Here is a 27,130-nt window from a genome sequence, read left to right on the forward strand (position 1 = left end):
CATCCAGCTCCCTCCGAGGAAGTTGCTCCTGCTCTGCACCCCTCTGGTCCCCTTGGTTGACCTGGTACCAAAGAGCTGCCCAAAGCTGAGGTCCCATGCCTGCATCCTCCCATGAGAGCCCCAGGCCACACGTGTCAACATCCCAGTGTCTTGCTCTTCTCCCTGGCAGCTCCCAGCAAGACCCCTGCCCACGGCCTTCGGCTTCCCTGCTGTCCCGGGTTTCAGGGAGAGACGGATGCGGGAGAAGGAAGAGCAAGCATTGGGGGGAAGGTGGTGAGGCTTTGTGCGGAGGTCTTGTACCATCAGTGAAATGAAGTGGCAGGAGTGTCCACCCCTCCTCAGGACAGGTGGGTCATCACAGGCTTCTGCAAGGCACCGGAGGGAGAAACGTCAGTTCACTGCCGTGCCCACACCACCCTGAGCCACCCCGGCTGACGTGGCCACCTCGCTCCCTGTCCCCTCCAGCTGCCGTCACATGGAGTGAGGACCTGCCCCATCCCATGGACCATGCGGGCTGTGGGAATTCAAAGATGTGCATCTTGTTTGGTTCCCCCTCTCTGGGGTTTGTGACATCCCAGACTTCATGGGGTGATGCCCAGGCGTGCCTGCCCTCACCGGCCAGTATGGTGAGACCAACACCGAGAGCTGTGGGCTCTGCTGGCTCAAGGGGAGCATGGGGAGGGGCAGGTCCCTCTGCACAGGCCCAGGGAGGCAGGTCCCACACAGAGCCCAGGCCAGCAATCCTCCCTGATGGCTGATTTCCTACCGCAAAGAGCCGCTCCACTCTCCTGTTCTTCCCATTGGGGTTTCTTTGTGTCAGGGAGCCACGGTAAATGGAGTTGCGGTCAAAGGAGTCATCAAGACCTGTAGCAAAAGAAAAGAGGTGGGCAGCAGGTCCTTATCCACCTCGCTAGAGGTTTCAGTTACCCACCAAGCTGCTTGGGTTTTACTATCTCCCACTTGCTGTGGTTTTGGATGCACCACTGCACTTCCCTCTCCCAGGAGGGTGGTGGGAACCTCTTTAACAACAAGGAGGCAAAAGATGCTGCTACTCGGGTTTCCAGAGCACCAAGCAGCACTCACAGGTCAACTTTAGGGTCAGCCCCTTTGTACATGTCTCCCAGGCTGTGCCTACAGCGGTCCCAAGCACAGGCTGTCCTGTTCCCTGTCCCCACACGTGTGCAAGCTGGGTCAGCCTGCCAGCAGTCAACTGCCAAGGCCTCTGCTCTGGAAATCTCCATGGTAGGGCAAAAGCTCAGCTTGTGAGGAGCTCTCACCTCCCAAACCTACCATGCTCTCTTGACCTACTAAGCCATCTCCCCTTCTCTGCCACCAACCTCTGCCAGCTGCACCTTTGCAGGCCCAGCTTTGCAAGTCATTGCCCTGTGGGAAGGGTGGCCAGGAGACTGAGTTGCCCCATCACCCAGCCCAGGCTGTGGGGATTAGGGTCGCCTGGTGATGTCTGTCCCCATTGCATGTCCCTCTATCTCCTTGCAGGGCTGACTTGTCCCCTAGGCTGCCTTTATCTGCCTGCCCTTTGCAGGAAGGAGAGCAGATGATGACTCCTTTGCACGAGGAGAAGGACCTTTCCACCTACCAGCCTCAGCTTGGGAAACGGAACTGTTATTTGTCTGCGTGCATGGGGGAAACGTGATTCCCTCTCTGCATTAAATGATTTTTCTCCCCTTCCCTCCCTTCATCTTCCATTATCTGGAAGGAGAGCCATTCTTTCTGCCTTTAAGCTTATGAGGTGAGATAAGAGAGGAATAGAAAAGTCATTTCCTAATGGGTCTTGCTGATACCGGTCAGGATGAAACATTTCCTGTGATTGCCCCCTGCCACACAAGCTGCCGTGCCAAGTTTCAGGTCACTGTCTACTTCAAAGCACTCCCAAGATGCTGTTTGTCATAGCTGGGCTGTGGAGGGTCTCTTGATCCCCACCAGGGACTGGTGGCTGAGGAAGGTGGGCAACAGGGTCAAGGATACCTTCCTGGAGATGACCAAGTGAGGAAGAAATTGCTATTCAAAGAGACAATGGGCTCAGGTGAGGCTTTGAGGTCTAGCAGCTAACAGGATGCCACAAATGAGGTAAAGCAGATGTCTCCCTGGACTCTGGGGTGGCAGGAGCCTAGGCTGCAGAGAAAGTCCTGGTTCCTGGAGAACTGAGGCAACTCAGCCTGACCTCTGCTCTGCCATTGCTGTCCCCGATCCTGCCAGCTGCCTCCTCCTTTCTAGGTTATCCACCACAGGCTTCCCCTGCAGCTATCCTAACAGGAGGCCACGAGCACAGGGAAGGGGACCCCCAATGCAGACATGCAACTGGGAGCAGAGAGAGAGGACTGAGCGTCCTCCAAAGCCCAGCCCATCCACCCACAGGTCCCCACCTCCCATGGGCAGAGCCGCGGTCCTTACCGGCCATTTCGAGGGGACTGTTGAACTTCCTCCTGAACCCCTGCAGTCCAGGCATTGCCTGCAAAGAGAAGGGGACCAGACTGCCATGGGGAAGGGGATGGGAGTACAGAGGTCCACCCCAAGCCTACCACTTCAAAACTGGTTTGTCCCAGGTTTAATGCACACCAGGAAGGTGCGCTATCCAGCGCAGATCAAACACATACTCACTTTAATGTCATCCGAGGACTCTCCTGGGCTGCTGCTGGTGGGACTGGGAGAGTGGAGGCTGGCCGCCTGTGGGCAGAGGAAAGGCAGAGGTTTTTTTGAGGGTGCAGAGAAGGCAGACGACTCGGTCTGCTTCTCTTTCTGTTTTCACCTCTTTTGTTTAGCCTGGATTGATCCTAAGCAGAGGAGGCAGCACGCTACCGCGGCAGCAGCTCTGCCTGGTGGACTGCCATTGTAAAAATTGGTATGGAAATGCTGGAGTTGAGTGGTGCCTGCAGCAGCACTGCGTGCCCTCCCTGCAGCCCCGAGGAGAGCACCAGTCCTCAGACACTAAATCCTCACCTTGATGCCTCTAAAGAATCGGAATTGTCCCCCGTCCTCAGCGAGACACCCACCCTCAGAGCCTTGGGGCAGAGCACCAGGCAGTGGCGAAGAAGCTGGGCATGGCTCAGCAAGACAGACAGCCCTTGGCATTGCCCAGGGACCACAGCAACGCCCCAGGGCAGCACGGACATCTCAGGGATGGGACTTCTCGCACAGACCGTCCTCCACGCTCACCTGCCCGCTCGACTTCTTCCTCGCCTTTTCCACCGACTTCACCGTCAGCCCTGCAGCGGACAGAGCCGCGATTCGAGATTCGATGTCTGATATCTTAAGGGGAGGGGAAAAAACCATACAGATGGTGGCCAGAGGATCCATCACAGCCTTCGTTTGGCATCACTGGCCAAGGGTCTGGGCGAAACAGTTCCCAGAGCCAAGCCCTCACCTCGCTCTCTGCCTGCTGCACCTGAGCGGCTGCCGAGGCCACTTTGTCCTCCAGCTCTGACAGCTCTGAGTCTGTAGTGCCACTGTGCTGAGCCCCTTCCTCAAGCTCCTTCAGGGTCTTCTCAAGCTGGTAGGTCTTCCCAGCAGTCAGGTACACCTGCAATACAAGAAAAAAAGACGACACTGCAGAATTAACCTCCCTGGAGTCATCCCTCTCCTGGTGTGACCGCAGTCCCAGACGCAACAGCTCCTGTCACCACTTCGCCGCTGCCACCTTGCCTTGCAGTACAGACAGTACCAGTCAGCTCTGGCAGGGCTTTTCATCTCATTTCCTCCCTTCCCCGGGCTTTTTGAGAGCAATTACCAATGGGGTGAAGTGGTAAAAGGCTCAATGGGAACACAGGAAGGACCAAAACTCGGTGACCTACTCAAGTAGCATCAGCGTCTTTATGCTGTGTACTCAGAGAGGAAGCAGGTACCTGCAAACAAGGACAGGCTGCCATGGCCCATGGTGACAGCAAGCTGGGAAGGAGACAAATTGCCTGTCCAAATCCACTCAGTCTTTTCTAAGGGTGTTTGCACTGCTAGGTTGCCCAGGAGTAGGGTCAGGATTTGGGAGTATGGCCTGGGGTGGTTAAACAACCTGACCCCTGCAAAAGGCAGCTTTGCAGAGGGACTGCTCTGGACATGCAGGAATGATCCTGCAGAGAGCCCCAGAAGTCACGAGTGTGAATGGAGCCCAGCGCAGTGCTGGGGTGAAGCAGGGAGTGTGGACTGGGGATGCACGGTGGCTACGGGAAGCACCATGTTAACTTTGCTGTCTCGATAAGACAGGTAAAAGGTCCTAGGCCAATAAAACCACTGGTTTTGCTGTCACTTGCCTCCTCCTGGGCTACTACAAGGATGCAACTCCAAGCAAGGCAATTTAGGAGACATGAGTATGTCTGTATGCAGTCACGTAAGATGACCAGGCGGGTTGTAGCTGCTGTTTTGCTACCTGATCCCAAAATCTTGGTACTGCTAATGCAACTTCTGCCCCTCCAGCCTGCTCCTCTTTTCCTGAGCTGGTTATTGTGCAAAACTGCCTGGCACGAGCCCCCTGTGTGCACTGGAGTATCAATCACCCACCCAAATCACAGCAACACACCCCACGTCCTTTAGGTCCCACTGATCTCAGTGCAAACCCCGAGGCTGTAACCAAGCACAGACATTCGAGGGTGCTGTTTGTGAAGCTGCTCAACCTGTGAGTCACAGGGACCTGTGAGTCCATCAGACTCTCCAGATACTCTTCCAGGTGAGTGGCATCCCTTGGAGAGCCATGAGCCAGCCGTGACTCAGCCAGGGTCCCAAAGGTATGGTGGGATGAGCACGCAGCTCCTGAGGCCATTGTCTGCCCACCACCTCGCCCCTGCCCCATCGCTGATGACAGCAGCGCTAAACCCCAAGTTCTCATCCTTCCCAGCCCAGCTCCTCTCGCGGGAGAGGGTGAACCTCAAAACTTTCATGTGGTCAGCCCTTTTGAGATGCATTTGGCCAGAAGCAGCCGGGTAGGTGCAGTTTCCAAGCGTACTCTGTTCCCAGCAGCTCCTTGCTTTATGTTATAAGCTTTCCCTGATGAGAGACAAGCCACAGAGCGTGTTGTAAAACCCTGCTTCCCCATCACAGGATGTTTCTGGACAGTGAAACCCGACCACCCAGATGGAGATGCGACTCTTCACCCTGCCTTTGAACTGTTTTCTTTGCAGCTCGGTAAATGGCACTGCAGATGCAATCCATTTCCCACGGGGAATCGATTCATACGGGTTTTCAGTAGCTAAAAGAATTGTCGGCGCTTCACGCAGTCACACAAACCTACCAGGAGATCATGCTCCAGATGTAAACTCATCACCTGCACGAGCCCGTCAGCCCCAGGCACAAGTCAGTCTCAGCAAACAGACGGGTCACGCTACCCTCGCTCGTAAAAGCTTTGATGAAACACAGCAGCGGGAGAGAATCGGGACGAAAACTTTTGCTGCAGCTGGAGCACAGGACTGCACTCATCCTCTTTCCCTGGCACTCACCCAGGAGGAGCCAGGGACTGAGGCAAGGCATCTGCACCTGCTGTTGTGCCACCTCCCTCATAAGACAGCCCTGGCCACTGTTGGACAAGACCAGACTCTTTAATCCCTCTGTGGTATCCATGCCTTTAATGCTGACCTACTCGCTAAACAAGAAATTTTGGGGGGGTTCCTCTGTGTTCCCCCCTCCCCGACACCCTCCCTGCTTGCAGAAAGCTCTCATGAACCTTACGTTTTCTTCAAGCTCTCGGTAGGATTCGGCCACCTCTTTCCCATCTCCCAGGCTGGGAAGCTGCCCCGCCGGCAGGGCACAGCCACCGTTGCACTGGCTCTCTCCGTGCAACGACTCACACACCGCTTTCTCCGTGGCGTTTATGGCTCTCAGGACTTTGGCCGTGATTTCGCTCAAAGCCTGAGCCGATGACCTCTGCAAACGCCCGGCACAGTCAAAGTGGAGGGTGGGAGGGGGGAAAAAAAAAAAAAAAAAGAAGGATATTATTTTAATGTGGTGTACAAAACAGCGCAAGTCGGGGGTGAAAGGGGCATCAGACCTTCAGGAGCTGGAGAAAGATGGAGAAGCGATAATTAAAGGGCTTACGCTCTTCCTGAAGGGCTCTCCACCAGAGATGGATGCGTGGCTGAAGCAGAGCTTTGATCTCAGCCCGTGCTTTCTGGAGAATGGCTGGGACAAAAGAAATCATCTCAAAAGGCTTGGAAAAGAGGTTATGAAGGGATGCGTTCCTTGCTGGAAGTGATGCCACCAGAGCTGTCTGACAGCAGCAGCACCTGGCCACCTGAAGGCCACTTGGTTACTCAGCAGTTGAGGTCTAATGGCAGCGTATTGCTTTACACTTCAACAAGCCTGAGCATGGATGCAAATAGCTCCTTAAGTTTGCAGCAAAAGAAAATAAAATAAACCACAAAACAAACCAACCCATACAATTATTGTATTGCCACACTGCCACAACTTGGGACTAATGTCCTCTCTTCCCACCCCAAGGAGCGCTGACGGCAATAACGCTCCTAAGTGCTGCCTTTCACTTGATCAGGCACTAAGCACGTGTAAAAATAGACTGAAGAAACTCATCATCTCTCTCTCAGCTGATAATTCCCTAGAAACCAAGGAAGATGGGGGTGATATATGCACTGGCGACAAATGGTTGTGTTTATGACTGCACGTATTTCCAGGCAAGCCTGTCCTGCAGAGAACCAGCTAACTCAGTCCAGCTGACATTTTATCATTTTATGGTGCCTTCATGGTACAGCAGAGTTTTTTTCATGTTTTCGATTAGGATCGTGTGCTTTCATCGTGGTGTTCCCTGGTTAGAAGGCTTCCCCCTGACTGGAGGAGATTTGCATAAAAACCAACTCAGAGCCATGCAAAATCCAAGTCTGGATCTGGTATAAGCACAAGAAAAGTTGTTGTTAAAAACTGTCCATGCTGGCACAGCCTCTAACCAAGGCTGGTCCACCTACATCACTGCAGGTATTTCTAACTCAACACTGTGCAAAGGTACTTGAGTGTTACCGTGAAGCAAAAAGCTGAATTTTGTTTCGCTTCTCAGATGTGGTTCTGCTTGAGCTGTTGCTACCCAGCTGGGTCTCTCCTTGCTTAGGAGCTGTCGTACAGCTGCTGTGTTACCTGCTGGCACCACCCTGCTGAGAGACAACAGCCCTACCTGTACCCTCCCTGCTTCATAGCTGTGTTCTGCTCAAAGAAAGTAGCAAATCTGGAGACTCTAGGCTTTGTTTTAGGAGAATCAAGGAGCTTACAGTGATGTCCCACTAACATCTCCCTATTCCTCAGCGCAGGGCAGGGTTTGAGCCTCTGCTTGCTGCAGATCAGCAGCTCACACAGGAGTTAAGTTACCTTGGCTTGGTGGGTTACCACTTATCTCCTGTGCTGCAATTAACTGGAAATGGTTACTAAGAAGATGCTCATCGTTCAACCCGTGAGCGGTTGTTAGGTCTGGCTGCGGCAATCATCTAAAAGCAGCTTTCTGGGAAAAGGAGGAGGGTTTTGGTAAGAACGCAGCGCATCACTGATCTGATGTTGGTAAGAGCATAGCAAACAGTACCCAAAACTGTGAAGGAAGTCGTCCTGGGAACAGTGGCTTGCTCCAATCATGAGATTTTATGTAGAGCCATGCAGAAACTCATGCCTGAGGTAGACTCGCTAAATGCATCATGCGTGTTCATACACCCACGGTCTCCAAGCCCAGCAGCAGCCAGGTTTTCCCTTGCCAGGCTGAGGAACAAAAGCACATTAAAGAGAGGCCTCGTGGCATCAGGAAAGTCTCCGCAACCTCAGATGAAAGAGGATTTGCAGGAAAAGAGAGGGGCAGCGCGGCCCCCGCTCGCTCCCTTCGCTGCGCTCGTCAGCGACGGATGTATCCGAGCAAACACACAAGTACCCTGTCCACTGCCAAGGCAGAGGGAGAGGATGAACAAATAAGCCATTAGAGACCCCATGAGCAACGCTGACCTCTCCGTTTTGTGCTAATGGACTGTCTCGGGAGGCTCCGCGCAACTGGAGACAGGCAAGATGGTCTCCCTTTCTTTGATGTGTGTCTGAGTCACCTGGGCTGCCATCAGCTGCTGGTCCCCGATGCTGGCACCCAGCCCAACCACCTGCCAGGCGAGGCGAGGGGGATGTGGTCCGACATCTCTGCCTGCTCTCGCTCTCCAGCCAGAGAATCCTAGAATGGTTTGGGTTGGAAGGGACCTCAAAGATCATCTAGTTCCAACCTCCCTGTCATGGGCAGGGACAGTCTCCACTACATCAGGTTGCTCAAAGCCTCATCCAACCTGGCCTTGAACACCTCCAGGGAGAAGCAACTCCCCTGCAAGGCTGCACATGAGCGAACACCTCTCCAGCCCTGCCTCGGGGATCCATGGGGGAAAAGCAGATCTCCGAAATGCACCCAGTGGGCAGGGGGGATAAATCAGAGCTGTGGTGGGCCATGGGGGTGAGTGACCCTCTGAGGTGATGGGAACGGGGCTGCGTAGATGATGTGATGCCTCCACCTCTCCCTGACCCATGTCCCCACAGATCACCCACCACTGAGTAGGGGACAGGAGCCAGCACAGAGCTGTAAGTACAGGAGACGCTGACCTAGCAGAGCGAAAGCAGGACCAGGGATTTTGGGAGCCCCTTGTGCAGCACAGGAGCACCGACAGGTCTGGAAGAGACATTTCAGGCTGTAGCAGGTGCCTAACAAAGGCTGCCAGTACTAAATCACCACCGAGCTCTTCTCCCAGGACTTTCTTCTCCATAATGACATCCAGATCCTAAGACAACTCTCCTAAATAGATGTGGAGGTTTCATACCTCTCCATGACAGGCAGTAGCCTGCAAGACCTCTAAGAGGCTTTACTTTTGACTCCTGGGTGAGATTGGGAGAGCCTACCAGGGCAGAGGTCCAGATCTGACACCCTGGGATTTCCTTATCCCTTGACACTCCATTTAAGCAGGCAGCTGAGCCAGATGGTCCTGGGAGGCATCGAGGTGGAGGTGTGGGACAGAACAGGAGATGCATTACCACGGTGTAAGCTATGAGCCACCGAGAGCAGAAAGAACCACAGATGGAGCTGAGAACAGTATGGGTGGGAGGACACAGATTACCTTTCGAGCGTCTCTGGCCATGTCATCACTGGAGCAACTAATCTCTGGTTTCTTCACTCTCTTCTTTTCTTCACTCTCCTCTTCTTCAGAAGAGACTTCTTTGTCGCTGATGTTGCTGGCTAACTCTTCCAGCTTCCTCTTCAACTCCTCCTCCTCAGCATCAGGATCAATCTGGGTCTCTGGGGCTGGAGACTGAAAGAGCAAAAGAAGGGAGTTGTGTAAGAGTCTGCTGTGGTGGACAACGGGGTCCAAAGCCCAGTCCAGACATGCTCACCAAGACTGGCCAGCAGAGGAGCTTGAGGAATTCTCCACAGATGAACTTTGCCAAGAGGACTTTGAGACCCCTCCTCGCATCCATTTTCACAAGGGGTGGTCAAACCGCCCAGGAGAACAGCAGAGCCCAGTGAGCTGTGCTTCAGCTCCATGCCCAGGAATACAAACTCTTGATCTAAAGAGCCTCCCATCCTTGCTTGTTTTTCCCTGTGGGAAACTGCCTTATTCCCCTCCTTAAAAAGGTGTGCAGGGGGCATCTGAGGCCAAAAATCACTGTACTTTTATTAGGAACCACACTGCTGAGATCTGAGAGCAGAGATCACAGCAACCCGAAGACATGATCCACCAGACTGAGGGAAGCTTTTGGAGCATCTAGGTAATATTATTTGTGATGAGAAAACACGCAGCAAATTTTCCTGTAGGACTAATAGCATGTTTCCACCTGGACCTGTTATATTAAGTGCAATTCATGTAACCTGCAGAAGAACCCCATTGAACTCCCAGGTGCTGGAAGGGATCTCCAGAAGTTACTAAACTCGCTGTCCCTTGCGTTAAGATGGGAATACAATTGTCTGTGTCGTACCTGATGAGTTTTTGTCTAAGCTGCTCTTCACAGCCTTGGAACAATGGCATCGGCAGCAGGAGATCTTCCTCCCAGGCAACCTATTCCCACGTTCTGCTGTCCTTTCTGCTAGAAAGCTTTACTTGATAGTTAACCTCAACCTGTCCCGCAGCAGTTTAGACCCATTGCCTCTACTCTGATCTGCCCTAGACATGGGAATAAAGCATGGGGACCTGCAAATGTGCACATCTCCTACTCCCTTGGTCAGATTTACTGAGAGAAGCACTAAATGGTTACAAACATGGCCATCCCCATTCTGAAATTTTAGAAAGGAGAAGAAATCGCATTGTTTCAACTGCACCTAAGGGACTTTTCTGTAATTATCACTGCCATTCTATCAAGCCATCAGCTGTCAGAGCAGCTCATGGTGATGTGTTCACTTGAAGGAAGAGTACATATTCTAAAATTAGAACCCCAAAATGAATGTTGAGCGATATAAGTATTCACAGATTCTACATCACTGTCCAACTTTAACTTAATTTAGCTGTATTCTTCCAAGCTTGCTGGCATGGTAAGACAAAGGCAGCTCAGAAGAGCTATAGAAACCCTTCTTGACTCAGATCTCATACGCACAATAACCAGGTCACTTCCCTATGTGTACTAATCGATTGTCCCATGATTTCAAATGGGACAATTTGCTCTGCAGATGCACTGACACCCACTTAAGAAAAGTCCTGAAATTCATCTTTCATAGAGCATTAAATTGAAACCCCATTTTCCTCGTGCAGAAGGGGCAAGGAAGGCACTAGGTTGCGTGGGAGCCCACGTGCACCGGTTAAATTTGCTTCTGTTTCTGTCCTGCCATGCAATGTTTTCTAAAGTTACCTGAAACTAGAGAAGAGCCTCCAAGGCCAAAACAGAGGATTAAAAACCAAACAACCTGAGCCATTTTGTCCGTTCAGCTTTCTCCCTGCAACGCCCCTCTGATGACAAGGGGAAGGGACCAGCACAGCCCATGGTCTCTCCCTGCAGAAGGTGTGCCTGGCTTTGCCCGGTTACCTCGTCAGAGCGCACCAGGATTTTTTCCTCCAAGCGGTTCAGCATGCGTTCGATTGCGGACATGCGTTTGTTGAGCTCATTAATCTAGAGAAAAAGAGAAAGGGAGAGAAAAAGAGTAGAGAATAGACCAGCCACCGCTGCCAGGACAGTGAGAAAACAGTGCGACCAGCAGAAGAAAGCAAGCCCCAAGACATCGTCACCGTGGGCTGAGTTAAAAGATATTAAGAAATAACATCTTTTTAAAATGGTCCCGAATACCCTGAGAAGCTCCAGGAGGTGCATGACATTGTTTTTCAAGCAGCTACTACCCCATCATCCCCCTGTCAATAAAGTGTTGGAAAGGAAGTCAAAAGAAGGTAAGAATTTCCCATTGAAAATTTCAGATAAAAACCCTAAAACTGAAAGTTTTGCCCAACACAATTTGAAATTTTCTGACTTCTCCATGCATTGATTTACCAAGATGATTGCCTCTCTTTTCCCCCTCACTCTTCCAACTGAAAAAAAGGGGAGGGAGAAGAGAGAAGGGAGAAGAGAAGGGAGAAGAGAAGGGAGAAGAGAAGGGAGAAGAGAAGGGAGAAGAGAAGGGAGAAGAGAAGGGAGAAGAGAAGGGAGAAGAGAAGGGAGAAGAGAAGGGAGAAGAGAAGGGAGAAGAGAAGGGAGAAGAGAAGGGAGAAGAGAAGGGAGAAGAGAAGGGAGAAGAGAAGGGAGAAGAGAAGGGAGAAGAGAAGGGAGAAGAGAAGGGAGAAGAGAAGGGAGAAGACTGCGCAAATCAAAGAGAAGATACTTTCTGTGCTCAAGAGCCAAGACAAACTTCTGTGGTTAAATCCCTGAAAACATTAAAGGATTTTTTTTTTCCCTTTCTTTTAGAAATAGAAGTTTTGCTGTCTTAAGAAAACCAAAAGTCTTTTTCCCTTGATCCAAACAAACAAAACACAAATGATGAGAAACACGGCCTGTTTTATACGGATAAAACACTACCTCCCATGTCACCGTGGTTCTGAGTGTCTGCCTCCCATTCAAAGGGAAACGAGCAGCAAATGCAGTCAGTAAATGCAAAAAAAAACAAAGAGATGTGAGGGCTTGGCTTTGTTTTAGTCGAATTTCCATCCTCTCAGCTTTTGTGCTTGCTAGCGTTTGATTAATTAGATCCTCACAACAGATTGGAGAGGTTGCATCTGCTTAAGGGAAGGTGAATATAAAAATTTGACACTCCGGAGAGCAGAGTGATGCAATTACCATCCCGAACTGAATGCATCTTTAAGCAGCATTAAACCCACAGGCAGGAAGCAATCCAATCCATCTCTAAGTGGTTTCTCGGTACTGTTCAAGGCCTGACTCCTGCATCGCTCCTGGTGACAATGAGAAGTCTGTGATAGGCCATCAGCTTCAGAGGAAGAGAAGGTGTCAATGAACTGAGAACCTGACACCACCATGCCACTGTAACACAGAGGTTCAGAGAGGTCAGAGCATAATGCATGGTTTGCTGTTGATGGGCTACAAGGACAGGAGCTGAAGAGCTTTGCTTTTGTTCTCCTTCCCAAGCAAGGCTGGTTTTAATGCATCCATCAGGGGATGGACCGCCGTGCACTGCTCTCCACAAGACAAAGGCTGGCAAACGCTGCTCTGTTAAAGTGAAGAAACTTAAAACACAGCCCGTAGGAGGACATCATTTAGGGCAAACTATCACTTGCTGCTGGCGAGGGAAGACAGGTTACTCTAGCAGAGGTTCTGCCTCCCATCTCTCAAATGGCTAAGACACCTAACGGAAGCTTTGTGTGAAGAAGAGGATCCAGATGGCATCAGAGCTTCAGGAATCCAGAATCACTAAGCTCCCTTGAGGTACAGCTGAACAGCTTTTGGGGAGAAACTTGGTAGACTGGTGCTATGCCATGTGGCTTGGTCCTGTTCCTACCTGGCTTCTAAAGACAAAGACCTGCACAGTTACCAATTCACGGCTTCTTTTAATGTCTCATCAGGTTTAAGAGCTTTTTTTTTTTTTAATAGTGGGTAGTTTGGTGGGTTTTTTTTTATTTTTAGCACCTTCAGCTCCTGCAGTCACAGGGCTAGGGATCAGCCTCTGCTTTTGGCACTTGAAAAGTTAAGCCTTTTGTGTTTGGGACTGAACAGTGTATCCTCTCCAGATTTAAAGTAAAAGCAACTTTCAGGTCAAATATATTTTGACAAACTTGCACGTAAGGCGGTTTTAGGTAAGAGTGTTTTCATCTATAGGGTCAAAGTGGTGCAAGGCAAAGAGCTGGGCTCTCCACCTCATGAAACCTTCAGATGCCAACAGGATGTCTACCAGGAAAACATCGCTTTTGAAGCCAGGCAATGAGATTCAATACAGGGTTAGTGGGGGTTAACAAACATGCTTCTGGACCCTACACCCTGCAGGCCGACATTTGGAACTGCAAAAGGGCATTGACTGAGAAGTGCAGTGCCAGGGTGACCAGTCGTACTCAGCCATCCTCACTGTCTCCTGGGATCTCCCATGAGGGGCTGGGATACCCTAGAAGCCCTGATAATGGCTATATGACATACCCTGGCAATGCCTGCAAGTAGCTCAAGAGCCACTGCTTTGCTGCTCAGCACAACATAGTCCACTGCTCCCTGTCTCTGATCCCTTGTGGCCTGTCTCTGCCCTCCTGCCAGCCTCAGTCCTTCCATCTCCTCCAACCTTAAGACAAGAGGATGGACACCAGCCTCTTCTGAAGCTCTTCCAGTTCTGCCAATACAACAGAGCTGGCGAGCACCAAAAGCTGGATGTTCTTGCCTTCTCTCTTCTTTGGGCTTGTACCCGGCCTCTCCTTGGTCAAGAGTGACAGTGTTGCACGCGTGTGTCATTCCGAAGTTAATGGTCCAGCACAGAGATGGGTCCCTTCCTGCTGGTTGAGGAGAAGGCTCTGCAGGAGGGTTGTTGCTAGCTGTAAACTCATCAGCAGCACAAAAGGCAGGAAGGATGAAATGCAATTTAAGCTAATGAACAATGTTGGCATAAGAGCAAATGGGGTTAAATTGGGAGTGAGAAGATGTCTCGTAACCATTAGAGTGACAAGGCTCCACAGCGGCCTTCGTACTGGTGTGACGGAGCAAACTAGAGCACGTGGGATTTCCCTGAAGCCGGAGCTTGCCCAGCCGATGGAGGAAGTCATCTGAAGCATTGGTAGGAATTTGGCCCCATTTCCCCACTGCAAAGCACGGTGCACATTTCGTGCCTAACGTACCGTGGCCTCATTAAGGACACCCAGTCCAGGGTTCTTCCGTTTACTGCTGACTGAAAAAGGAATGGCATTTACTAACTAAAGCATGTGCCGAGATAAGCAAAAGGCAAAGGAAAGGTTTCCCTCCGCAGGCATATGAAGCGTGGTGCTGAGAGGTGGTTGTGGTTACAGACATCCCCCCCCCAGCGACCCAAAGGGGAGTCCAGGATGTGCAGAATTACCAGCTGTGAGCAGAAACAAGCAGCGGGCTCTCCTCGTGTATCTACGTGGTCAAACATCACCATGTTTTGCAGCTTAAGAGGTCTGAGGGATGCTTTTCACCATTCCCACCAGCCACTGTTCACAAAGGTGGCATCAGGAACTGCAGGTCCTCACTTGTTAATTAAAACACGAGCTCGCAGCCTTTTTGACACCCTTCTCTAGACTGTTCCTGTCTATTATCATCATTCAGGAGATAAGTGACAGGTTGTCTCGACCCAGTCCTACTGGGGCAGGAACACCACACACCGCAAAGAAAGAAAAGGATATTGATGGTGATTAAATGTCCCTCTCCAAACCTTGGTCTGATCTTAAAGCATCGGTGCATTCAATTGAAGAGGGCCTTTTTGGGGACGCGGAAAACCATAGGTAACTGGCAGATTAATAAGGACAAGCTGGAAAATTAGCAGCAATGAAGGCAGAAAAATTAGCAGCAGCACGGGCAGAGTGAAGCACCAGTGCCCAATTTTCTCTGTGTCACAGGTGTACAAGTGGAAGAGCGGGAAGGAGAATCTGGGAGAAGCAGCACAGATCTCCAGAGTACTTCTATGTCATCCTCACAGCACAGAGAAAAGTCTGTTCTTCCTCACCTTAATGAATGAAGGAGCCTTAAACACACCTTCCCAGGTCTCAGCCCTGCTCTCATTTCACAACCACCTTGGCAGGTCCCTCACAACACAGAGGGCAGGACGTGGCCTGGGCTTTCATCTCGCTGGTGCCACACAACCGTGATGTGACACCTAGACGAGCCAGCTCCCAGGTCATCCCACAGGACCACTGTATTGGTCTGGCAACGCAAAGTGGCTACACTCCCAGCTTCTTCAGTTCCTGAGCTGAAGAGGAAGAGGGATCTGGGATCCACTTTGCTCACTCGAACACAGACATGGGAAGCACGGGCATCAAACCACCCCTGCACAGAAGGGGCAATGGTTGTATGGAAACCCAGGGCACACCAGCTTCTCTGCTCGTCCTCCACATCCACCCTGGCTGGGAGACTGACTACTCTGGTTGCACCCTAGTTTGCCATCACTGCCTCTTTTCTCCTCTGAACCAGATGGCATCATCCTGCACCTCACAGATAACAAGCACCATTTATGGCAACAGAGGCTTGGCCACAGATTTGATCTCAAAAATGTTGAATAGCTGTTTGGTACCTGATTCCCAGAGTGGCTGACGTTCTCCTGGGAGGAGGCTCTGTTCCGACGTTTCGCGTGATGAGGAAGGTAGGCAGGGAACTGGGCTCCCTTCACGTCCTCATCAGAGGTGTCCATATCTGCAGAGTACCGGGACTGGGGCTGCTCATTCCAGGGGCTGCCTTTGGAGAGAGAAGGCTTCAGCACAAATGTACAAGAGATTCACACCTTTGAGTTCCTTCCTGGACATCGGTCTCATCCTTAAGACAAGCAAATAATGAGGCACTTCTACAAATCACACTTCCTATCCTTTGGTAGATGCTTCTGCAAGAGAGGCCAAGGTTAAGGATGGCTACACTGGGCCAGGCTGTAGCTCCATCTGCTGTGGCCACACAGCACCTAGCTCAGCAGGGTCCCACACAGTGCTGCTGAGATAATGGTGGGCACAAGGAGCGTTGTCCTTGCTCTTGCACGCCCCAAACAGTCAGGCCAGTCATCAGAAACTGCTATTGCTTTCCCAATTTTGTTGGTGCCCCGGTTTGGACACTGCCCTTTCATGCATTGTCCAGGTGCTGGAAGACGTTTAGCTCGGGCTAGAGAGTTACCAGTCTAGGATGAAACATTTAGAAGAGTGGAAACTCTCCTTCTTAAAGGAGAATTTCAAATGAGACAAAAACAATGAGATAAAATAGAATTAACAAGTCCTGCTGCTACATAGCCCTAGAGGGGCTCGAAGTGGGAATTTAAACAGCACACAGTAAGGTTTACCCAGAGTTTCCTAGTGTCTTGAAAATGCAACCAAGCAGTTGGAGACCCAGAGGACATATTGTACAGCTGTATGTGCACAAGTCAGTATCCAACCCTCCTGGATCTGCTCTCACAGCAGGAAAAACGGCAGCAGTAAAAGGCAAATTCTGCACCATCATTTGCTAAAGTATTCATAGACTCACAAAACCACAGATCCTGTAGGCTCCTGGTGCACCTTGCCCAGCTACAAGGATGCTGCTTAGCAATCCCCAGCGCTTGCCTCCAGTTCTTGTGCAGTCTGACTCAAGTTCAAGTCCCCTTAAAAACTTTCTGCACCCACACCATCCTTTGGCAAGGAGTTCAACTCACCTGTCACTGCCTGCAGGAGGAAGCACATCTCATTGTTTCTAGTCATTTGATTGTATCTAGTTTCTACCCTGGACAAGAAAGACCTCTGGATATGAAAGGGATGGACACCCTAAGAACAACCCCTCTGGCTTTGAGAAATGAGTTTGTTGTGAACAAGACCAGCCCGTTACAACCAAATAACTTCAGCCAATTCCTTCATGAGAAAAAAAAAAAAAATATCACTTTTGCAGATGGGTATTTTGTCTTGACACTCAAGCCTTTTAGTGACTTTGAGGCTGATCAAAAAAAAATCAGTGTCATTTTCATTTTGGTTCAAGTCTTGCAGCCACTTTTCTCCAAGATACAAGAAGGGGCTGGCCAGAGACACCTACCAGGTTTTGCATTTCTTTCCAGGCTCCTCCTCCGTGAATTGACGGTGAGCCGAACCTCTGTGCTGAAGTGCTGCTCCGGAGGGCTCACGCCCGGTCCCTGTTCCTGCAAGACGTGGTGGAAGACCAGATCTGCCTCTGCAATCCTGGACTCCTTCTGGGAGGCATCTTCAGGTGAGCTGGCGAAATCTGGGAAGGACTGAGAGATGAGGATTGCTGCTGAGCGGTTGCCCGTGATGACTCCTTGCCTCTCCTGATCTTTGATAGCAGCTCCTAGATTTATCCCCCAATAGATGCATGGATTGACCTTCTATACTACCGATTCTAATAATGCATTTTAAGGCCTTATTTCTCTCTTTGATGAACCCTGAGCAATACTTCTCATCGCTACCAGGGGGCAGTGTTAATTTTCGTGAGAATTGGGCGCAGAGTCCCTTCAGCTTTGGATGGTCTCGACAGAGGCCAGCCCTTCCCTAGACTCACGTTGAATTCTGCTGCACAAAGACAGGCTTAGATAAAGAAAGAATGAATCTAATTGTTTGCCCAAAATTCTTATAAATTTACATAGAATGGTATGAATCGTGGTTTTGTGTTTGGTTTTTTTTTAAAGTCTTTATTACACATCTCAGCACATCTTAGTTCTACTCATTTTAAAGTTTAAAGCTGCTTAATTTTTTAGAAAGTGAAGCTTCAACAGAAAAGGCAAACAGGAGCAGCCCAGAAAGCTTCATCTGAAGCACCTTGGGCTGGAAGATCTTTCGCCACATCCAGGGCAACCCCATTGGCATTCCTGCCCAGAGCTGGAAGCTGAGGATGGCGGACCCCCAGCCCTCGCTGGAATCATGGGGCACAGCTCACTGCAGTCACTCGTGCTGGAGCTGCCCAGATGTCCCACTCCTGGTCAGGATCTCCTGATGCTAAGACATGTATAGTCTCCTATATAGACATAACCAGTGTTCTTGCAGTTTTCGTTCTCCTCTTATTCTCCCCTCTGACTTATGGGGACCCCCATCCCACAGGTGCCATCCCTGCAGTCACGCTGGCTCTGCAGGATTCAACTTCTCAGTCTTAGAAGGGTAGCATGCTCCACGAAGCTGCTGGCTAACTACATCCTCAGTGCCACCACATGGCCAAACCATCCCCGAACTGGACGGGATGATGAGAGAGGAGTCTGGCTTCATTTCACACCTTGAATACTGAACCTCCAAAAGCTCGCTGGAAACTAGGGTGTCCCAGAGCCTTGGGACAACACAAGAAAGCTATTGTCTGCAGAGAGCCTCTTGCTAGCTCATCTTACCACTCATCCTCGCTTCAGTCAGATGTCCTACTCCTGACCCAGCCTTAGGCAAAGCACTTGAAATGGGAGAAGAGATAACAAGCAGGGCAATGGGAAGTGAGGATCAGCACCATCACCTCTCAACACCAGCTGAAGGAGGAGGTAGCGGAGGTAGCAAGGAGGAAGAAGAGAGGAAAGGAACCCCCCAAGCACTCTCCCAGTACCTGGAAAGCATCCGGGCTGCTGGCTGCTGGAGAGAGCTGCACGGACTGGCGGCGAGACTGAGCAGAGTACTCCGAGTCCAGTTCAAAATCAAAGGGATGGACAGACAGCAGACGCTTTGTCTTGCGCATCTTAGCGTAGGAAGTGCAAGAAAAGAAAATTCAGCATAAAACACAGTTGACCTTGAAGAAAGGGGGAGGGAGGGTCCTTGTCTCCTTTGAGTTTGCACAGCCCAAAGCAAGGCTCCTGCTTTTTGCAGAGAAAATTTGGGTCCGACGTTGCCCTGTTGACAGGGAGCCAGGTATATAGGGCAGCATGTGCTTATGCTGGAGTCAAGAAAAAGTGGGTTCTTGATTTCCACAGTCTCTGGCTCAGGACTGCAGTCATGAGCAGACAATGAGAAGCTCTCTCCTGGTTTCTATGGGAAAGCAGAGCCAGATAACAGCTCAGAGAGAGATGCAGGAGATGTTTTCAAGTCCTGAAGCATCTCCCTGTCTTCAGAGAAAGGATGCTGTGGGCTGATCTCCCCAGATATTTGGGAGGTCATTAGCTGCCTTGGGGCAGAAGAAAGCTGGACAAGCCTCTAAGACTTCAGGAGGAGATGAAAATGAAGTATCAAGTGTGTGAAAAGCAGCACATACCCGTAGGCACAGGCTGATGTGGTGTATATGTAACAGCATGTATGTAACCGTACTAGCACTTCAAACACACCAGCAGATTTCACACATACTTCAAGGACAAATACACTTCCCATCGGGCTTCTTAATCTGCATTTTGATCCATACACATAGTCTCAGAAAAAAAAGGAGATAAATCAATGAACCCAGCTGTGCTTTGCTACTCTACCAGGCATCTCTTCTAGTAAAAAACAGGTGGGTTCTTATTATACAGGTAGGAGCTGGGACGTTCACATTAGTTAAGGTCCTCCTAAAAGTCAGGAGCAGGTCTTTTTTCCAAAGGGCAAGTATCTGTAATTTTACTGACTTCATTGTTTCTACGCAAAATAGATGTGTTTTTTTTTAATAGATGAGGGGCTCATCTCAGAAAAGGAAAACAAAGAGAAAGGCCCAGTTTTGAAGGTGGCACAGAAAGCCACCACCACCACCACTGCCACCACCACCCCATGAGGCAGGCCAGCAGGAGCTGAGGGCACAGAGCGAGGCAGAAGGGGCCCCAGAAGGAAACGCTTACTCTGCTGTAGCACTCTGCTTCAGCTCCACGAAGGACATTGTCTTCATCGTCGCTGTCTTCCCCAGTGCCACCACCGGTGAGAAGCTGGCATTCACCTGGAGGAGAGACAAGAGCAACGCTGTGTATGGGCAGCTCCTGCATCCCATTCCTTGGGGAGACAAGTCCCCACCGTGGTGGTCATACCAATGCACCTGTAGGTGAGGTCGTGCTTCTTATACGGGGTGGTAAGGTCCAGATTAGAAATATCCCCCCCCTTTTCTTTTTCTTTTCTAATTTTTTGCATATTACACCATGACCAGTAGGTGGCACAAGTAAAGGCAAGGGGGACAAAGGATGGGAAAGGGACAGGAACATCTTAAGGTAGCCCCAGTGCTGCAGGTGGCATGCAGTGAGCACAGTCTAAGGTCTGTAGGGTAGAAGATCTTTAGGGTGCAGTTGCCAGACGTCACTGCAGATATCCACTCTTAACACTTGATCTTGCAAAAGCATGGCTGGCCTCTCATTGCTCCCCCTTCCAGCTGTGCACCAACACAGACGTGGAAGTGACCACTGCAGGAAGATGAAGGGCACCTGCACCGCACCCCGAGGTCTACCTGGGTGACTCCAGCATTTGAAGGCACTACAGCTCAGCCCAACACGGCTCTGCCTCTGCTATTCCCTGTTCCCATGAGCCAGCTCTCATATCTACCAGTGACACGTTCCTTTTTGGGTCCCCATCTCTGTGCCCAGATCACTGCCAAGCCCAGCACAAATGCCAGACCGAGCCTAAAGTCAAGGTAGGCAAAATACTCTTTCCTGTATCATCTCATGGTGGAGCGAATCCCTACTGCAAGGGCTCCTAAGGAACATCACCTGACATCTCGAATTCAGTAGGTTCCTTAAGAATATGGCCAACTTTAAGCATATGACATAGGTGCCTTGAGATGATGAGGAGCACTTGCAAGCTTCAAGTTTGGCACGTAACTAAAAGCCCTGTTGCATCAAGTCTACCTTTGGGAGACCCGAGGTGTGCTGCGGTGCAAGAGATGAGCATTACAGTCCACCTTGACCACAGTGGAGGCATGTCCTCCCTGGTCTAGCCACACCAAACCGTGCTGGAATGTCCATAGCCAGAGGGTGTGAAGAGGAAAGACATCAGAAATCTCTCTGGAACTGGAAGCCACACGCTGCAATTCTCTTTTTTACTTACTGTTAATGTCTGGCAGGCTGTAAACTCTGTCATGAAGACCTATATAGAAACAAAAACGTTGGGGAAAAATAAGTAAGCACTTTTTCTTCAGGTATCTTGCAGAAAACAAGGCTCAGAGCTGTGGTTAACCGGAGTTCTCATTCTCTAGCTGTCACAAGGCACAATCATGAAAAAGCCTCTTTAGAGAGAACAAAACGGGCACTTGGAGACAGGACTTGACTTTTAAAAGTCAAAGAGCTTATTGCCACCCCTTCCATAGTCCTGATGCAACAGCAGGGGAAGGCCCAGCCAACAGCAGATGGCCATGCAAAACGTGATGGTCTCACGTCATTCTGCTGTGCCTCTTGCAACCTCAGGTATGTCCCACAAGGAGATTCTTGCTTGTTCAAGGGTCAAGTCAATTCACCAGTGTTAATGAAGCAGCAACAACAAAATCATCTCTTTTTGAAAAAGACAGCAAGATCTCAATTTAAAGAAGCCCAAAGCACTGTTATCCTCATGCTTGGTTTGGTTTTCTCTCGGATTGTCCTTCTTGTGGGGTCTGATGCATTTTCAGACTGAAAGCTGCATAAATTTTCTCTCAGTCCATTAATTTTGTATTCAATACCATTACCCTCCACCCTCTTTCTGGTATTTCTGCCATGAGTGGCCTGGATAGAAGAACGACTGGACCAGTTGAATTAGCTCGTGTCTATGGTATTTGTGCAAACTTTTCTGTGGGTCCTCAAGATGGGAATAAAATCCACGTTTTTTTTCCAAAGGCAATAGGCAAAGCAGCGCAGGAGCCATATGAATAGCAACTAGCAGATACTCAGTAAATAATTCTGTATTAAAGACAGCTTTCAGCATAGATTTGTTCTGTTGGATCAATCTCAGAAATACTGAAGATCCATAAAGCTCTGAAGAACATAGCTATGGGGACAGGTAACTCACTAATTTTGATCTAGTTTTGTCAGTGTCAGAGCATCATCAGATTGGCCGAGAAAAAATTGGAGAAAAAAAAAAAATGAGTGTTGCACCCTCACCCTCATAAAAAATGAGTCTATACACCCTCTGGTTTTTGGACCTGTAGGTTAAACTTGGGTTAATGTCACAAGCTGTCCCCTGTGATGAAAAGAGCTAAAAGAAAGAAAAAGGAGAGCTGCAGCTCTTACATACTTAAACTGCAGGATGTGAGACTTTTAAAACTAAGCATGAGATATTCTCAGGTCTGTAGTAAAACATTAAACGAGGAAAAAAAACATCCACCAAAAAAAAAATCCACCAAAAATCCACCAAATCAACATCTACTCTGCTGCTCCCAGTACGAACGCGCTGCTTTGAACCTCCACTTCCTCCCCAAAATGTTTTGCACAGTCTTGAAACCACATGGCACTCAGAGGGGCACCAATGCTGATGTTCTCCCCTTGGTGCACACCCCACCACGGTGCTGCAGAGACACCCCGTGCACAGTGGGGCAGGAGAAACCCCGGCTCTCCTCCTCACCTGGAAACGTGGAGTTCACCCCCTGCTCCGGCTGCAGTCTGCCGTAGAGGGACTGCAGCACTTTGGCACTTCCAAACCTCTTGAAACGGGATCGCACGTGTTCGTAGTACCACTCCAGGGAACCGATCTTCACGATCCTGCCCGAAGAGAGGATGCACATACAGATGACCCAGCCCAGCCATGCCCATAGCGACCAGACCCTCACCCAGAAACTATCTCTGAACAAAAATACCGCCTGTTTTCTAACCAGTATAATTGTTTTCTAACCAACATAAAGGGATAATGACTTTGGGTGACTCTTCTTTGAGCCTCAGCCCTGAGACTCGCCTTGCCCCTCGCCCTCCATCGCAGGAGCGGTACCTGGAGAGACGACAGGGATCGCAGACCCAGCCCTGCTCCTTCTTGTTGTAGCGGCTGCAGTTCTTGCAGGTGTAGAAGTGGCAGTCCTGGCACTGCCGCTTGCTGTTCAGCAGGAACTTGAAGGGCTGGAGGCAGTGGACACAGTGGGTTTCGTTGAGGTGGGACTGGTTCGTCAGGAACTCTCTCTTGCTGCTCTCCTGGTCAATCTTGCATTTCAGCTCCCTGCAGGAAACATCCCAAAACACAGGAACTTGCTTTTGTTTAGCGTTTCACTGCCAACTCTCACATGGCAAACCCCATCATGCTTCAATCATTTCAGGAATGATTTTCCAGGCAACATCCTGTGTCCCACAGCTTGTGGAAACAGCTGTAGGGCAAATCGAATCAACAACGTATCACGAGTTAAATAAGCTGAGCTGAGCGAAGAAAGAGGGTTCCAGATTCAGGGCGGGTTACTGTACATTAGGATCTGCCACTGTTAAATTTAAGATGTAATTTGGTGGTGCCAAAACCCGTTTGCTTCGCAGGGTATTGATCATAAATCCCAGGAACCTCAGCAGCGCAGCTCTTCTCAAAGTCTCTGTGTCCCAACTCAACCCTGTCTTTGAGCCTGAAGTCCAGCTGTGAATTAAAAGTTTTCTGGAATTCTCAGTTTTCAAAAGAAAACCAATCTGGGATTAAAAAGGATTAAAAGGAGGTTTGATCTGGTTCTTCAGTGCTAAATACAGCGGAAACTTTTATTAAGGGCAGAAGTGATGTGCTAACGAGGTCCTGGCTGCTCAGAGGACAGCAGATGCTCACGACGGTCCCGTGAAAGCCCAGATAGCACGAGTGCTTTCTAAAAGCACCTTCTCCTGGCAGTCCATCACCACAGGCTTCCTTTGCCACCCAGACCTGGCCTCTAGAGCAGGTCCCCATGCAAGAAAGTGCCTGTGTGAGGCTGAACCTCCTGCGACAGCCAAGGCCAGCTAAAACGCCTGCCAAGCCAAGGGGGGCCCGCTGCGCTACCCAAAAGCTTTCTGTTTGTTCCCTGCGCCACGCACTACCTCAGATATGTTTGCCTTTGGGGCTATGGCTGACAGGCAATGTTTGACTTGTAGGGAAGGTCCTAGAAGGTTGTTTTCTGCCTAGGCAGGGTTAGGAAGCTGCATTTTTCCAGAGCAGACGTCAGCCTGGGCCAAAAAACTCAAGCAATCAGGTCTGGAGGCTGCTTCAGGAGCACAAGCTTGGACCACAAGGCTTCTGGTGGTGCTCCTGGTGCCCCCCAGGTGCCAGGGAGATGGGCTGACACTGGGGTGACTGCAGCAGAAACCTTGCTGATGTGGCAGAGCGGTGCTGGGGTGTCCACGGGAGCAGTGATGTGGCTGATGGTGGGAACGACATGAAAGTAAATCAAGCTAATCTCTGTTTAACCAAATCAGTTTGCACATTAGGGATCAGCTCTCGTTTCTTCCGGAGGAGACTTATCGCCAGCTCGTCGCCAGCACAGCAGGCTGTGTTCGCTGTTACACCGGAGCGATACCAACTTGCATTAAACCAGAGATCTGGGACATGCAAAAATCAGTACAAAGACTGGAGTGGGCACCTAGTTTTTATATTCAGCTATTTGCCATCCTAGAGATGTTTCGAATGACCTAGTGCAAGTGTTCAGCACTAACTTTATCTGTGGCTACTAAAACCAAATGCCCAAACAGAAGACCCTTGAGTTGAGCTCAGTGCTCCTTTTCCACTCTCGCGTTAAGGCTGTTTCCAGCAGGATCTCATCTTTCACTGGACTGCTTTTTCTGGTTCCCAGAGACCGGTTAGATCCCTTCACCTCCCCTCCCTTGCCGATGAGACCTACTGAAGGAAGGACAAGTCTCAGCCAAACCAGTTTAAAACCCGCAGGAACCACATGCCTCTTGTCTTCTCTTGCTGGCAGGAGCACAAGCCAGCCCTTACCCTCTCTGCTCTCAGCAGAATAAATCAACGGCAGTGGGATGCCAAACTGCAGTGAGGTTGGTCCAGTGGAGTTCCAGGAGAGACACAGGGAGCTGTCCCCCAGAAATGGGGTTGCTGGCAGGGATGCTTATGGAAGGAAGCAGAGAGAGCCCCCACAAAGTGGCCATTATTTAATTTCTCGGGCAAAGCATTACTCTCGCATGGTTGTGCAGTTTCTGGCCAGCTGAAGCCTTTGTCCATTGTCGGTGAATAGCTTCTGCCAAAAAGAAATTGCAGAGAAGCAGCAGAAAGGGAAGAAAAAGATCGAGCTGGGGAAGGGGGGGGAACATTTCTTCAAGGCTTGCAGGTTGAGACAAGCCCAGTGAATAGAAAAGTGAATGAATAGAAAAGCAAATGGGGATGGTCAGAGAAGAGAGAGCAGGGTGAATGTCTGCAGGGTCTACCATAACGTCACATCATGTCCCAGCTTGGTACAGGCAGAAAATGCTCAAGTAGCTCCGTGTCTGGCATGCAGGAGCATGGCAGGCTGTCCTAGGCTGGTGGTCCGGTCTATGCCAGGTGTTACAGAAATATCTGATGGACAGCCTTAGCTAAGAGACAACCAAGCCTTGGATTGGGTAACATGCTCTACCTTGGAGACTCCGGCAGTGTCAGGCACCACTGGGCGAACACCCGCCCTCCTCAGGGAAGGATTAAATGGCAAAATGAAAAAAAAGAAGCCTTGACTGCTGGGACTGAGGGAACGATGCTTAGGAGAAGAGGCAGCAGCCGGGTAGAAGCATCCTGAGCCCTTCCTCCTATCTTACACCTCCCATACCATGGCACTCCATTTGGGAGCCTCCTGGGCATCAGAGCAGACCCAGATAAGCCAGTCTGGCGCCAAGGTCAAGTAGGTATGGAATTCACCTCGCCTACTTCTCTGCTGCAGGGCACCTCCTTCCCCCAGGCAGAGCTCAGATCCATCACAAGGGAGACATTCACCCTTTCCAGGGCGATAATTTTTTTTAAACGCCCTTGTCTGATCTCCATCCTGCACTTCAGATCTGCCAGCAGAGAAAGGCAGTAGATGATGATACTGAATTATCTCTGCCTCCCACACAGGCTGAGTTTTCTTAGGCAAAAAAAAAAATTATCAGGAGATTCAAAAAAATATATGACTGAGAGCTTCTCAGTGGCTAATGGTGTAAACGGAGAGGCTCCCGCACAGCCTTGCACGGAAACCCAAGACAGCAAGTTTTTGGGGGATAATTCAATAGCTCAGATGCAGGTATCCCAAATGACAAAGGATGACTCTTGCCCCTCACTTTTCCCTCTGGATCTGATAGAGGAACCAATGATCTCCTGGTCCTCAGGCATCGCTGTGCCATCGGCGCCAGCCCTGGCTCACAAAATTTGGAGCTAGGAGGGTATAAGGGCTTAGCAGGAGTGCAGCACTGCCCAAACCTGGCCTGGGAGCACGGGCCATCCCATTGGGATAATAGTGAGAACTCATTCAGACTCTGAACAGAGACGTTGCAGCTTCTTGAAATAAAGTTAAGAAATTATGAAGTTTGACACCTGATGTAGTTAACGAGCAAGGCCTAAAATCCCACAATTTCTCATGCTCAAAATTTAATCTAATCTGACTGAAAGTTTTTTGAACAGCACTATTGTCCAATGTCGTGTTTGTAAGAACTTAGAAGATATGTCCATTTGCTGCTCCAGCGATTTTCAATCTTTTCCCAATATGTGGCCCCCTAAAACTTTTCCAGGATGGCACAGCCTCCCATATAGCATGTTTGAGGCTACTACAGAAGGTTTACTACCCCTCTCCTGTCATTTTTCCAGGATCCTTCAGGAGTCTGTGGACTGCCAGGACCCACTGAATCCCTGAATCCCCCTCTTGCCCCAAACACACTTGAACCATCACATAAAACAAAAGCTAGGGAGCCAAATCCCACCCTTCACTCCCAAGGTAAGGTCTCCTCTTGAGAGCCACACCAGCACCAAGCCCCACAAAGGCATTTCCCGAGCCAGGGCCAGGTGTTTGTCCCCATAAACCACCGTCTCCACGCTGATCTGCGTCACCGCCGATGGCACGGTGCCAGCTTGCACCTTCGCAGCCCGAATGTGTCACCTCGTAATCTATTAACCGCTCTGCTTGATTTTCACAGCCACGTCCTGCCCGTTCCTCCTTGCCCGCAGCCTCAACGCGTTGCTTCATCCCTCCAGCCCGTACGCAGCAGGGCGTACAGGGTTCTACGGCTTGCTTGCACCCAACCTCGCGGACCGGAGAGCCGATACTCACTCCAGCCGTTCCTCCTCTTTCTTCCGCAGATCAAAGTCCCGCTGAACGACTTCCCAAACGTGCTTGGCCTCTTCATCGGTGAGCTTGGAGAGGTCCAGCTTCCTCCCCATCTTGTCCCGGTGAGTCG

The 27,130-nt window shown here is 50.2% G+C and overlaps 1 protein-coding gene across 3 annotated transcripts; it reads right to left on the bottom strand.

The window, feature by feature from the left end:
* Nucleotides 1-338: 338 nt before the first annotated feature.
* On the bottom strand, nt 339-27,113 carry MLPH (melanophilin). 3 transcript variants are annotated; one of them, XM_086615453.1, is made up of 17 exons: nt 27,004-27,113; nt 22,776-22,997; nt 22,416-22,552; nt 20,931-20,969; nt 19,742-19,836; nt 18,553-18,681; nt 17,056-17,251; nt 15,590-15,750; nt 10,957-11,040; nt 9,120-9,254; nt 5,315-5,326; nt 3,383-3,538; nt 3,175-3,267; nt 2,620-2,685; nt 2,413-2,470; nt 767-864; nt 339-365 (listed from the first exon to the last, which is right to left on the bottom strand). In XM_086615453.1, the coding sequence occupies exons 1-17, from the start codon at nt 27,111-27,113 to the stop codon at nt 339-341; spliced, it is 1,818 nt and encodes a 605-aa protein (XP_086471579.1). The 3 variants fall into 3 exon arrangements, with proteins under 3 accessions (XP_086471579.1, XP_086471577.1, XP_086471578.1); XM_086615451.1 differs by lacking the exon at nt 5,315-5,326 and adding an exon at nt 5,671-5,865 and having other exon boundaries at nt 9,063-9,254; XM_086615452.1 differs by lacking the exon at nt 5,315-5,326 and having other exon boundaries at nt 9,063-9,254.
* Between the last annotated feature and the right edge of the window lie 17 nt (nt 27,114-27,130).

The sequence above is a fragment of the Tauraco erythrolophus genome, chromosome 8 (genome assembly GCF_009769465.1).
Source record: "Tauraco erythrolophus isolate bTauEry1 chromosome 8, bTauEry1.pri, whole genome shotgun sequence".
In the NCBI taxonomy this organism is placed as follows: domain Eukaryota; kingdom Metazoa; phylum Chordata; class Aves; order Musophagiformes; family Musophagidae; genus Tauraco; species Tauraco erythrolophus.

Bases quoted from the DNA above. Each gene is read 5' to 3' on its own strand.
- MLPH (XM_086615451.1), bottom strand. From the start codon at position 27,113: ATGGGGAGGAAGCTGGACCTCTCCAAGCTCACCGATGAAGAGGCCAAG. The intron at 17,252-18,552 runs GTACTGGGAGAG...CTCATCTCTCAG, and splicing joins GCAGCCCGGATGCTTTCCAG to TCCTTCCCAGATTTCGCCAG. The intron at 2,686-3,174 runs GTGAGCGTGGAG...CTCTGCCCACAG, and splicing joins GGAAGAAGTCGAGCGGGCAG to GCGGCCAGCCTCCACTCTCC.